Source organism: Protopterus annectens, chromosome 2.part0 (genome assembly GCF_019279795.1).
Source record: "Protopterus annectens isolate FY-2018-M chromosome 2.part0, PAN1.0, whole genome shotgun sequence".
NCBI classification, from domain to species: Eukaryota; Metazoa; Chordata; order Ceratodontiformes; family Protopteridae; genus Protopterus; species Protopterus annectens.
The window spans coordinates 1327056413-1327070569 of record NC_056728.1 but is presented as its reverse complement, the minus strand read 5'-3'; the positions used below and the strand labels follow the sequence as shown (position 1 = coordinate 1327070569).

Here is a 14157-nt window from a genome sequence, read left to right as displayed (position 1 = left end):
GTTATTCACCGGTGATATGGACTTGAGTTGAACAGGAATAAAAGATGGGCACAGGTGTTATGTCCTTATTAAGGGCATCTGTCAAGGCATATGACTAACAGTAGTGTCAGTGTACTTGTCTCCTTTAACAAAAATACAAGATATTAAGGAAGTCTTGGGTGAAATTGTTGCTTTCCAGAAGGGGTTTACAATACTTATGGGAAACTGGAACTTAGTAGGTGATCAGAAGGATGTTTCTGGAGGACCAGGAAAAGAAAACCAGACATAGAGGGGAAGTGCTTGGAAAGATACATGCTGAGCTTCAGTTTTAAAATGCAGCTAGGAAATATGAAAAGTCAAACCATTACTTATACTGCTATCCTCAGCAAGGTATATCACAAAGGAACAGTTAAATGGATTGATGGATTTGACAGCTTACTGCAATTAAGATTGGAGAGTCACCCCAGAAGTACTGGAAGAGGCACTATTACTTCCTGACCTACTTTACTAAGAAGGAGTATTTTAAAACATGGATGGCCAGGTGGAGTCAGTTTATTGAAAAACCACATTGTCAAAACCCATATGGTCGACAGTGTAGTTAATCAAAAAACTGACATAAAGCCAAACAACATCTTCCAGCAACACAAACAATGCTTTTGCAGGGGGGTGCTGTGCCCCCTCACACCCCCTGCTAATTTATACCAACTCTAAGATTGCATTACAGTGGAGAAAAGGGCAAATTCCCTGATCCCTCCTGTACAGTGATCTCAGTCAGAACAGTTTGACGAACCAAATTGTCAATTATATGTTCTTGACCATATGGGTTTTGACAATTTGGTCTCTCAATAAACTGACATAGACCTGACCAGGGTACTGGAAGAAACTGAAGTTAATGTAATGGAGAAGAGCTGGTTCAAATGGGATGAGTTTAAAAATTGTCTGTTGTGAGGTCATTCAGAAGAGTGATGAAATCTGGGAGACAGTTTAAAGTAGCATTCATGACGTTAAATGTGTTTCAGAAATGCCAGGTTCAAAATTAGTTTGGGTGGGATCTGAGCAAGTGGATGAAGCTAAAAGGATTACTTTACAACTAACCTGAATGAGTAGAGCGCAAAGGCTCTACAACATGCCTGTTTTGGTAACAACCCCCAAAGTTACAAAAGTGTTAGCCCAAAACCTTAGGCAGTATAAAGTGGGGAGACTAATTACAAATTTAAAATGGACTGAAAGTGATAAATTGATACAAGATCCTTATTGGATTGTTGATATAATGACAAAATACTGTGCCCAACTTTATTGACAGGACACCGATGTAGGGAGATAAGGGGATTATTTGAAAAAAAATTAAATGTGCACAAATTAACACTGGAAGAGGGGTGAACTCTTATGAAAGACATTGTTATACAAGAAATTAAAAAGCTATGAGAAGTCAAAAATCAGGGGGAAATTACCAGGTCATGATGGTATCCCCAGTGAAATATTGTGGATACATGAAGAAACATTTATGAGAGTACAGAGGCAAATATTGAACAATGTGTGGGTGGACAGCATACACAGAGGTCATGGTATGAAGTTGTAGTGATGGTTATACTTAAAGAAGGGAGAGATGGAACTGACCTGGGCTCCTTCAGACGAAATTCAGTTTTAAAGCGTGATTATAACGCCTTTGTAACAATTCTGCAAATTGACTAACTACTAATGCTTCCTAGCCTGATAGAATTAGACCAGTGCAGTTGTATACAAGGAAGGCAGACATTTGACATCATTAAGGAAAAAAAAAATAATGCTTCAAAAATATGCATAATATAAAAAAAATGTGTTCTGTTAATCAGCTTGGTTGCTGAAAATGCTTTTGATAGGGTTAGCTGGACATTTCTAGAACAGACCTTGATGACATTTAATTTCCCCTCCAACTGGATAAACATGTTTGGAATCTGTTGAGGTGTACTAGATCTGATAACGTGAAGGTATATTATCAAACACCCTTCCTTTGACACAGGGCACTAGATAAGCGGTTAGCTGTTCCCTCCTCCTCTTTGCAATATACTTAGAGCCCCTAGCAAAAGAGACTGGAAAATAAGGGGGGACTGATGATATAAGTTTATGTACAACTCATCATGAACAAGATTTGGACATACATTTTGAAAAATTGCATAGATAAATTAGACCCACGGGGTGTAAAATAAATGACAAAACAAAGGCAATGTGTTTAAATTATATCAACACATTTTATTTTGTAAAAGACTTCCCCTTTCTTTGGGGGCATGATAAAATGAAATACCTGTGAGTAATATGGCAGCAAAATGCTGATGAAGCAGTTAGACTTGTGGCAAGAGTTATTACAGCAAATGGTTGCCAAAATAGTAAAGTGGAAGATGATTTAGGTGGACCTAGACAATAAGATACAAGCCTTTAAAATGTTTCTGCTACCACTTGTATAGTTTAGGGGTACTTTTACCAACCACAAGAGAGACTTTGGAAAAAGAGAATTGAAGCAGTTTGTCTGGGAAGGGAAGATAGAGTTAAATATGACAGGCTGATTGTTCTGATTGACTACAGTGGGCTGAGGATGCCCACCCTAAAAGAATATTTTTGAAGCAACACAGCTGAGGCTTATTTACCTGATGCAGTCTAGTACTTGCTTACCTAAATGGAAAGGATTGTAGCTGGAGAAATAAGAAACAAAGGAGGTTGAGGACCCTGTAGAGGCTTGTAAAGCAATGGAAAAAAAAACCCTGTGTAACAATATTTTCAAAATTATATCAAGTTCTTTGTTAAAAATGTATTAATGCAAAAAGGGATTGATGAATGGAGGGAGCGAATACTACCCATTGGGTATGGGTTAGATAAGACAAGGGTGCATCAGAGATTCTACAGCAACACTATGGAAAAGGAGGAATGTCATCTATAGGTTTTGGAAACATCTAAAAATGTGAAGGAGAAATGGGGTGAAAATATGCGCAGCAGACATTTGGACTGCTGGAGTAAGACAGAGTGCCATACATGAGGAGGTTACAAAACATCTTAAGATTAGATTCTAATTGCAAAATAATCCACAATTAGTGGAATATATTTTTGAAGCACAGTTGGATGGAGTGGAGACAAGTGCAGTTATAAGTAGAGCATGTAAAGGATCTATGAAGTTTGCAATGCAGACAGATGAGGCTTTAAAGACTTCATGGGAAAATATGCTTGACAAATCTATACCCTCAATGAGTGTAGGAAGATACGCAACAACGTCAAATGGGTCACCAAAGACAGAACAGTTTGTATTTTTGGCCAGAAATGCTTTCAAAATATTTTCACAGTCCTGACAGGCTGAGCAGTATGATTTCAGTTGATGGTCATTGTTGGTGATGCGATACTCTTTATAAGGGTACCTGGGAACACATTTTTTGGGAATGCATGGAATTGAGTGACTTTTAAGTCTTTGTTACAAACATTCATAAGCATTTTAGGGACTAAAACATGCCTTTGACCAACAAATGATGTGTTTAAGCTGGGGAAATGTACAGCAGTCTAGGGCAGTAAAAGCTCTGATATCTTTATTTTTGTCAGTAGCCAAAAAAGTAAATTACCAGAAGACAGAAAACAAAGAGAACACAGATTAGAAAAAAATAAAAACAATATTGGAACAAATAGAGTACTTGGAAATAAATAAATAAATAAATAAAAGTGAGGGGAACTCAAAATATTAGTAGTAAAATCCAACATGTCAACTATTTTGTTCCAGGCATTAAGAACTTGAATTGGTAAATTACTGCACCTCAATCAGGGTATCAAGGAAACCAGAAGAAGACAAGCTAGTTTAGGGATGTTGCCTATATGTATCTGGTTCTATCTCTAATGGTTAGAGGGGGAGATAAGTTGTTGTAGGAGGGGACTTTTGAAACGCCGGTTAGATTGTTAGCTTGTTGATAGTTAATGAGAAGTTTTACCTTTTCTTTGTGTTACAGAGTATTAAAATAGAGGTAATGAGCATATACTCTGTGTCCTTACCATGTAGCTGTAATTCGCATTACATTTATGTGCAAGAAGACTGTATGAATGGAGACAACAAATTAGTCGACTGTTGATGTTATATAATAACAACTGTACCGTGCGTGGAATTTTCATAATTTCTTAGTTCAACTTTCTCTACTTTCTACTTCAATTGGTAGTCACATGTTGAGATATTAAATTTGTAAATGTAGAGTAATGTTAAAGATTGTGGAAAAATGTAATCCCCAGTTTTGAGCTGAGTCCAGAAATTATTTAATGTTAATATAGGATGTCTTCTATAGATGCATGATATTGCAGAGCCAGCTATTTTTAAGTTGTTATTAAAGTGACGTTCTATGTTAAAATAAAAATAAAAGTCTGTATAAATTTAATGAGTGATGGTGTTAATAGCCTAATATGTACTGCATTACAAGAAAAATAAAAATTAGCATTTAATGTATGGACTTGTTGTTAACTGTAGAGGAGTACTCCTCCAGAAAATGTTTACAGCAAAGTTAAAATGCAGCAGAATAAGAGTGTACAGGAGACTAGAGTGCAACAATGAGAAGGTACAGAAAGATACTAACGTGGTTATATACTGTACAAGTATGTATATACTGTATAAGTATGACTATGCAGTAGAGCAACAAGTCAGATGGATGTAATAGAAGTATTGCAGTCAGTTACAATTAAAAATAATTAGGCTGAACTGAAAGGACAGGGAACTGCATCAGTAACAGTGAAGCATAGGGCAAGTGGCACAGCTAAATGCAGAGTTAAAGTAACCTTTCTTTGGAAAAAAAATGGTACATAGCATGCATCTGGTTAAAGTACAAGAAAGTGAGATGGGGATATAAAGGCTATGTAGTATGTAGTGAAAGGGACAGGTGGAAGAGTAGAGGTAGAGAGAGTGAGAAGAGGGAGGAAGTGAGAGGAGAAATAAATGTGAAATTGGAGCAGAGTAGGGAAGAGTCAGGTCAGCAGTTATTTACTGAAAATTTTAGTCAAGACCAAAACCATTAGTCATTAGGTCATCACTTTTCCAAGTATGTTTGCATCTTGGCCTGCTCTTCATAAAGGAAGAATTTGTCTTTGAATCCACATACCTGAGGTGCACTTCTGAGTTCAACAGAAGCATTGACAGGCATATCTAAGTTCTGATGAAAAAGCTGTCTTCATGTTTCAGGCAGGTCGTAGGGTGATAACTGATCTGCCCCCTCAGCATCCGAGAGCAGGCTGCTAAAGGTAAGGAGGTTCACTGTTATTTTCCGTTTAAATGTTTAAATACAGTCGGCAGCAATATTTTAAAATCTGTTAAAAATGAATGTTTTAAGAGTAATTACAAAAATGATTTTTAACAAGATTTGCAAAATTGTTTAGTATTATAAGCAGAAGATTTTGTATGTTTAGTGGCCTGATCTGGTTGAACTGTTTTTAATTTTACAGTGCTGAGAAATGGAGCTTGGGAGATTGTCTTCTGGGAAAAGGTACGTTTGGTCATTACAGCCAGAGGATTGTAAAAACATGACTGTACTTTAACAGTCACATAAGCATAACCATAAAGCATAACATTGCAGGATGTAATGTTAAAGAAGTATTGTATCCTATAAGGCTCTTGTAAATATATGGGAGTGGGATATTGAATAATTTTGTGTGTCCTTCAGAAACTAAACAGAATTTATAGCATGTATTTATTTTCTCACACACTGTAGCCCTCATTGGCTGGAGTAATGCAATTCAAGTCAGTAGAAGACTTTTGACCAGTTGGTTTGTAATGATACCTCTCAACTACTATGATTTTGGCCTTCCAGTTTAGCATTGCTTCTCCTTGATTTATGATGTTTCTTAAATTTATGATGTTCCTTATAAAAATCAGGCTTGAGTACTTAACTTTGTTATGTGCATAAGCTAATCATATACAAATATTCACTACCACTAGCTATAGAGGGTCTATTGTATGAGGACCTTTTGTTGTGGAAAATGTGAAAATCCTCCTCTTTCTGACCCTCTGTTATAATTTTTAAAGGCCAGTGATATGACTTTTAATGCTTAGAGTTTATGTGTATAGTTCAGCAAGGGCTGTGAAGTTAGTCTTTATTTTGAATTATATAAGGTATTTCTGCCTTGGAGAAAAGAGATATGCACACTTGACTGATGCTTCTGATACAATAATTCAGTGCAGCATCAGTAAGGAGTGATCTGGAACACAGATGGCCAGCAAGTAATATTCCAGTTTATTGTTAGAATAGGTTTGAATTTTTATGTTCATTATTTTCTAGTTATTTGTGGATTTATGAAGGAAGTACTTAAGTTTTAAATGATTGCATTTATTCATTTAATTGTAAGATCTCACAAACATCTTCTGTCCAACAAATATTTCCGTCACTCAGGTGACTCCTTATATTCACATAATTTGCTAAAATATGGAACACTTTTTAAAGCAGAAATCAGAATTGAGACCAACATTAAATCAAAATTACGCCAAAATTGAAGACCTACCTAACAAATAACATAGTGTCATTATCTGCAGACATGAAATATAACACAAAAATAATTATGAAATGTCTTTGTATATTACATAACACACTTACACATGTATGCGATGTGAGCACACATTTACTTCCTTTTTTCATTTCTTAACAACTCCTGTAATCACTATTTCCATCTTTACATTACCCTGTTCTCCTGCGTATACTAGCCAGTTCTGTACCCTTACTAGTCAACCAAGCAAACATTCTAGAGATCGAAAAAAGATGTATGTAAGTTGTTAGTAAAGCTGAACTAAAACTTGCTCAATGTTTTTTTTTTTTTTTTTTGGTTGATTACGCAATGTACTTAAGTATAGGTGGTCAACATTAGTTCACTGTTGCTGTAACCTAAGCATTATGGGTTATATCCTGACAAGGGTATGACCACTGACCAGCTTTCAAAGGTTTAAGGCGCCATCTGTGCACAGTAACTGCTGTGGGGATGAAGGAGAGCCACATAAAATCGATAGTAAGAGCACCAAAAGCTCCAGAGCTTTTTTTTGCAACTGATGTGTGCTCCCTCTGCGGGCTTTGAGGAACCACAGCTGGCTACCAATACTTCATAGCTGGGCAGATAAATACCTTTTTTGGGAAAACCTTTCACTACATTTTTCTGAGGAAGGGACAGTGTGATGGATTGTCATGTCTTGTGAAAGGATTTTTTTTTCAGGGGAATGCTTGTGTAAAAACTAAAAATGTGTTTTACTGTATGTTTTCTACTTATTTATATGAGGAGCAGGATATTGTGCCTTTGGGGACTGTCACTTTTTTCCCTTCAAGACCTTAACTTTTCTATCAGCAGGTTTGCCAAATCATCCAGGCTCTGCTACCCACATTTCAAGCCAATTTTTTTGGTTAAACCATGGAGCAATTATAGGTGTCATTGTTTTTTCTGTTTCTTGTCCATAAGAAGAGAAAAACTTCTCAGGAGTCATTGGGTGTCAAGCCGTGGCTGTCTAATTGCCTTAGTCATTGATGGGAGACTCTGCTGTAGCAAGTCATGGTTCCTCGCTGTTCTCATGCCATCTGGTGTAGCTCTATGGGAAGCCACTAAGGACAGAGCATTAGGCACATGCTCTGCTGTTGTAGGTTTGTCCTTACCAGTCAAATGATAATCACTCTTGTTAGTCTTGGGGGAAGATGCCGGCTTACTGTGTAGCCAGGCTAATGTCCCCGATTTCCCTGGGCTAGTGCCTGACATGTGTCAGTGTTTTTTTTCTAAGGAGGTGTCCTAGGAAAAGAAAGGAAAAAGTTAAGAATATCGCTTCTCCTAGTTTTTTAACTATGGACAGGGGAGTCTTGCTGGGATTTGCCAAGAGTTTACTTTTTGCTTTTAATGTTTTAAATCCTATTCCCCTACTGACTTCAAATAGAAAAAGAGAATTTCATTTATATTCTGACACTGATTTCCAGTCTGAGGAGCAGAGAATGGAAGGAGAGTGTTGTTCTTCAGTGAATTCTCCTCATTCTGAAGATTCTGATTCTGAGGAAAGTGTTTCTTAAGATCATCCTCCAAAAGTGTTATCTTTTTTTGAAACTATTTCTAAAATATAAAAAACATATTTCAGTGGGAACAGAATGAAATCCTTATCTCACACCAGAAATATTATGATTTATTACAACTGGGTTTTCCTCATCCTGTAGCTGTTCCTCTGTTTCATCAGCTTTAGAGAATGTTTTCTTAATAGCTTGCAGCATGCCTGTCAACATCCTGCTCCCAAAAAGTCTAATAGGTTATACAAAGCACATCACACATGTAAATATCTGTTTCCAAATCCCAAATCTGATACTGCAGTTTTTTTTTTCCATATCAAAACCATCTACTGCTAACCATATTGTAGTGCATGGAGCTCACTGATTATACGCCAATATTTAGAAGAGACAAACCAGGTAAACCCCAGAGTGGTGTGTGACCCAAACTCACCAAATGTTAAGCACCCCCTATGAAAGTTGTTTAGGTCAGATCCTATGCTAGGCAGTAAAATCTGTCTGAACTAACCAGCAAATGACAGTGGCAAAATAAAAAAATTGTTTCTACCTGCTGTCCGTTATACTAATGTGTTTCTAAGTTCTTGTAATGAACTTAGAAACTTGCTAGAGTAACAGGATTTGTCTTCTAATGTTATGTCTGAAGGATATGAACTCTGAAACTCCAATGCGTTATTCGGTGACTTCAGTCCTTAGTGGTTTGTCCAAAAACCACAGTTTTTTCTGAGGAACAAATCAGAAATACAAAGCAATAATCTGGACATTCTGTGAAAATGTAGGAGATGTGTAAAAGGTAAGTGTAAACATGACCTGCAGCATTACACTGTCTTTCTGACACCGTCCGTTAAGTGTTTTACGGCTTTGAAAGCTGGCAAAGCCTTTGCAGTTTTTTTCCTTATAACTAGTAGTACATGAAGCAGATAAAGCTACACACACTACAAAGAATTAAGATCATCTCACCAGTCATAATTAAAGTGTGTTCTCAACATGGATGCCATGATTCACCTCTCGAGGTTTGCTGTCAAAGCGAATTTCTTGGCATCCGTGTCTTGAACACATAATAAGCAGGTTATGATTGGTGAACAGATCCTAATCCTCTGTGTGAATGTTGATTTCATTCCCTTTCACATGAATAGAAAGTCTTTGGTAGATGTGGGAAGGACGTTTATTCTTCTGCTACCATAATTTTCAGAATTTTAAACTGTCAGGATCACTTGTTAAAATATTACTAGCTTCTTTTGAGAATATCAGAAGGTTAATTGTCAGCCTTTATTCTTCCGAAGTTAAATGTTATCATATTGGTTGTGTTTTACTGGCAAGCAGTACATATGTATATATGTATATAGTTTATCGAATGATTTAATAGTTTTCTCAACTTTTTTGCGAATCATATATGATAACACTATCATGTCTATTACATTTCATTGTACTTAACATTATTATCTATTTTTGTCATCATATTGGTTGTGTTTTACTGGCAAGCAGTACATGCATATATAGTTTATTGAATTATTTAATATTTTTCTCAACTTTTTGCTAGTCATATATGATAACACCATCCTGTCTCTCTATTACATTTCATTTTACTTAACATTGTTATCTAACTATTTTTTGTTTTCTGGTCTGATATGTTTGTTGGGGCAGCCGCGGTGGTGCAGCAGTTAGCGTTGCCACCTCTCAGCAAGAGGCTGTCCGGTTCGATTCTCGGATGGGGTGCCTTCTGTGCGTAGTGTCTGCATGTCCTCCCTGTGGTTGCGTGGGTTTTCTCCGGTTTCCCCCCACATCCCAAAGACATGCTTTAGGTGGATTGGATACTCTAAATTGGCCCTAGACGTGAGTGCATGCTTGTGTGTGCCTTCCGTGGAAGGTTGGGCATCAGGCTGGCAACTCGACACCATAAAACTCCACTGCCAATCATGAGCGGACAGGTGATCCATTGTGGCAACCCCTAACTGGGAAAAAGCTAAAAGAAGAAGAAGGTCTCGTGTTTGTTCTTGGTATTGAACTCAATGGAAATGTTATTTAAGAAATGTCAATAAAGAGATTGTTAAATTCAGAAAAAAAACTTCATTAAATTCCTTAATTGTGTCTGCTTCTCAGATAACCAAACATTTGTTAAATTGCTGTTATGATTCTGCTGATACTGTATGAAGAGCTGCTGCTGGTTTGGTTATGAGAATATTTGTTTGGTTACTTTCTGAAAATTAACCAAAAGATGTTAAAGCTGAGATGTTAAATTATCCCCTTGACAGATATATTTCATTTGGTTCTTCTGCAGATTAGATCCTTAAAATATTTGATGAAAGAAGGATATTTATTCAAAGGGCTACCCAAATCTTATAATACTCCTTTTGTAAGATCATTTAAAAACTTTTCTTCTGATTTTCAAGAAGCAAAGTAGCAGTCTCAGCAAAATTCAAATAAACGTAATTATAAGAAGCAATGACAAGAGGGCTGAAAAAAGAAAGGGGGAGCTTCCAAGAACTAAAGACGGTCCAAAAAGTCAGAATGACTACTTGCCTATTCTAGTTCACTCCCCCTTCCCATTCAAACAATCATTTAATGTATCCCTCAGACTAGGCTTTCATATTCCTTAGGGGCAATAGATCATCTCAAACATTGAACTTTTGAGTATCATCAAATGGGGTACAAATGGCAGTGGAAGCCCCTTCTTCCTTTTCAAGGGATTCCACCTTATTCTGTAAACCAAAAATCCCCGTTTTCTCCAGTTTTAAAACACTTGCTGTCTCAGGGTGTCTTAGAACTGGTGCGCTCAGTTCAGACAGGCAAAGGTTTTTATTTAGCAATGTTTCTGGTGCCAAAGAAAGTGAGAACAGTCCTAGACCTCTCCTTTCTCTGTATTTATGTTACGCCCCAAAGTTCAAAATGTTATCCCTCCAAACATTATTAGCACTTGTCGCACCCCCCAGCCTCATGGTGATGCTAGACTTAAAAGATGCTTGTCGTTACATACCAGTTTGCAAGTAATTCAGATGTCTTTAAGGTTATCTGTATCCAGCTTAGATTATCAGTTCTCTGTTTTACCCTTTGGGCTATGTACTGCAGCAAGGGTATTTACAGTGTCTTGTTCCTGTAATTGGTTACCTCAAATTTCAAAGCATTCACATCTTTCCATAGTTGAGCGAGTGTCTTATGTTTGCAGATTATTTTGCAATTGTCAGGATTTCTTGACTTATGTCAAGAAACTTCTGCTTAGTCTGGGGTTTCAAATGAACTTAAAGAAATCATCTTGCGTCCCTTTCCACAGAATATTTTTTTTTGAAATGTCATCCAGATAAAGTAGATCTATAGAAGGAAATCTTCCCAAGCTTTTCCAACCAAGCTCTGACATCTGTCAGGGAATTTCTCAGGATTTTTGGTTTCATGGCCTCTGTGATTATCATGATTTCCATGACTAGACTTCACATGAAAAAATTCAGTGATGCCTCAGCTCAGTCTGGTATATTCAAGAGTTGGGGTTTGTAAGAAGCCACTGTGGTAGCTGGATATGCTCCCTCTCAACCCGGGTCTCCCCTTTTTCCTTTTTTCTTTTTTTTTTGGTTATCTGACCATATAGCTTGGGCTAATGCAACAATGATCTAATGTTGAAAATAGTGCCATTATGTAAGTAAATGTATCGTAACAGTAGATGTTCTAATAGATAATTGTTGCACTAGCTGTCATCTGCCTTGTTTTAAGTGTATTGCCAGGATGTGGATGTATATTCCTCTTTGCATATATTTGGATATATTTACATATGTATATATATTTTATTTTCCTTTCTTTGCATTTACCTTTCTGGGCTGCAGCCTCCTTTCTTGAGGCAGGAAAGCTCTGAAGTTCTTGGCACCCTAACCATTGCTTTTATGTGCCCCCCAGAACCCTACAGCAGTTAGGGCACATGGAAGGTGCCTTAAAACTTTGAAAGCTGGCTGGTGGTCATATCCTTGGCAGGATACATTTTTTGCAACTTAGGCTATTGCAACAGTGATACCTCAGAACATGTACTGTTATGGTAAGTTTAGTTAGATGAGATGTATGGATTACTTTTCTGTTATAATTTATTATTATTTTTATTTATTTATATTTTCTTGACCTGATTAGTCCCAGTAGGCCAATGGTCTCTTTTCAGAGGAGACCTGAGGTAATATTTATACTGAGTAGAGAAAATTTGGTCAGAGCACATGAGAAATGCCCTACTTTGTCGTGGGGGGCAATGAAGGGCACACTGCTCCCATTCCTAATCCATAGGCAGCTGGAAGGAGGAGGACTATGGACGAACAGGCGATTGGAGATAGACTTCTAGTGAATTGGTTAAGTAGAGGTGCTTCCACAAACAGGAAAAGAGATCGCAGATGCCAGTATCGATAAAATGGAGGTAAATATTTAGGATGTAAGAAAAGAAGGAGCCCTTAAAAGTACTAAATGTGTTAATGAAACACTGCAGGTAGCGTACATTGCAAATGTACATTCCACATGGCTCATTGTTTTGGAATTTGTGCACTTAATATTGCAGGAGGATGTGAGAGATTAAGCTGCCTTTTCATCGGGAAATGCTGCATAGATTTTTTTTTTTTTTTGAGAAGAAGGAGATGGTGAAAATACTAGTTTGGACTTAAACATAGTCGACTGAATTATGGCTAGAGAAACACGCCAAGCAAGAAAACATACACAGCAGCAGTGGGAACTGATTTGACAGGGTAAAAAGATGCTGCACGGAGGAAGTGGAAACAGAGACTTAATACTTAGAATGCTGGTTGTGTCCTTCGGCTTTTTCCTGGTTAGGTGTCGCCACAGTGGAACTCCGGTCCACTAATGATTGGCAGTATATTTTTACGTGCCGAGTTGCCAGCTCTGACGCTCAACCTTCAACGAAGGTATGCCCATTCATGCATGTCACCACACAGAAGACGCTTTAGCTGAGAATCGAACAGGACAATGTCTTACTGTGAGGCGACAACGCTACCGCAGCACCACCACAGATCAAAAAAGACTGCACTATTAATAGAGCTAGTGGGGGGAATTCAGTAAAGCCTACACATTTTTTTTTCTGTGTAGGCATCGAGCAGTGCTGCTAACACAGCCACGAGCATTTTTAGATTCAGTAAGCGCTGCTGAGTGCACAGTAGTACGAGCACGCCAACACGGAAACTCCATGGCATGCAAATAACTTCATAAGCAGTTGAATCTCAAATGAGGCAGGCAGAGTGATCCAGCAAGCAGATAGGCACCTCTGCAGAGCCTGTGTCAGTGTCCGTAGTGTTCATGGAAAAATTCCATGTAAAGGAATGTAGACATTCAAAAGGGGCTGTAAAAATGTAGAGAGATGGACAGAAATGGCATACCACATACAGCTATGAGTGAAATTAACCTCCGTGTGTCTAAAAAATTAAAAGGAAATAACGTAAATTAATTATTTTTTTTTAATAATCTGAGCATGTTTGTGCGGCATGCAGCAGTGCACAAACATGCTTTATAAAAAAAAAAAAAAAATTGGAAAAAACAAAATTAATATTATGTGACAGAAATTTATTACAGGACCCTGCATGGAGTATCTGCAATGATGCATTGGTGCTGTTGCTAACATGGTAGGGCTTTGAAGGGTGTATTTTCCAGGCTGTGAGCAGGGATCCCTATGCAAATGAGGTGGTTACTGAATAGCATAAAAGGGTAATCGTGTCTGCATATCCCCTCTGTGTAGGCAGAGAACTATGTTGATGTTTACAGAGATGGTAGCTGACATCAGGGGAGGATGTGTCCAAGAACTTCTAAGCTTATTTCAGCTTAGCTGCTTCTGTTTGCTTGACATGCCACAGGGGTGTGTGTGCACTAACTTCTAAGCTTTATTTAGCTAAGTGGAGCATGTTTCCGCTGTGCACTACTATGCTGAGCGTGGAAATCTGGGGGGTGTGAGTACCAACTATTAAGCTTTGTTTACCTATGGGGTTCGCCGCAGTGCCGAGTGTTCCTAAAAGACAGTGCCATATTAATTAGTTTTGCCCCCTGTTTAACTTGAACTAGGGCCATTAAATTATGTTAATGATATACTAGACAGGTGCAATGCATCATAGGTAGCCAGTCAAATAGAGTCAACACCTACAGCAGAGCACTATAAAGTATGCATACAGCCTACAGTCTGATTCTCTCCCCATACTCTGCACCATTGGAGTACAGATTTGGG

At 37.7% G+C, this 14157-nt stretch overlaps 1 protein-coding gene across 3 annotated transcripts in view; it reads left to right on the top strand.

Annotated features, from left to right (window-relative positions):
* The window catches only part of ATP8A1 (ATPase phospholipid transporting 8A1), a 3191789-nt gene that overhangs the window by 685319 nt on the left and 2492313 nt on the right, over positions 1 to 14157 (top strand). For all 3 annotated transcript variants that reach the window (XM_044061519.1, XM_044061518.1, XM_044061517.1), the window contains exon 6: positions 5407 to 5447. In XM_044061519.1, the coding sequence (XP_043917454.1) occupies positions 5407 to 5447 (41 nt within the window). The remainder of the gene's footprint in view (positions 1 to 5406; positions 5448 to 14157) is intronic.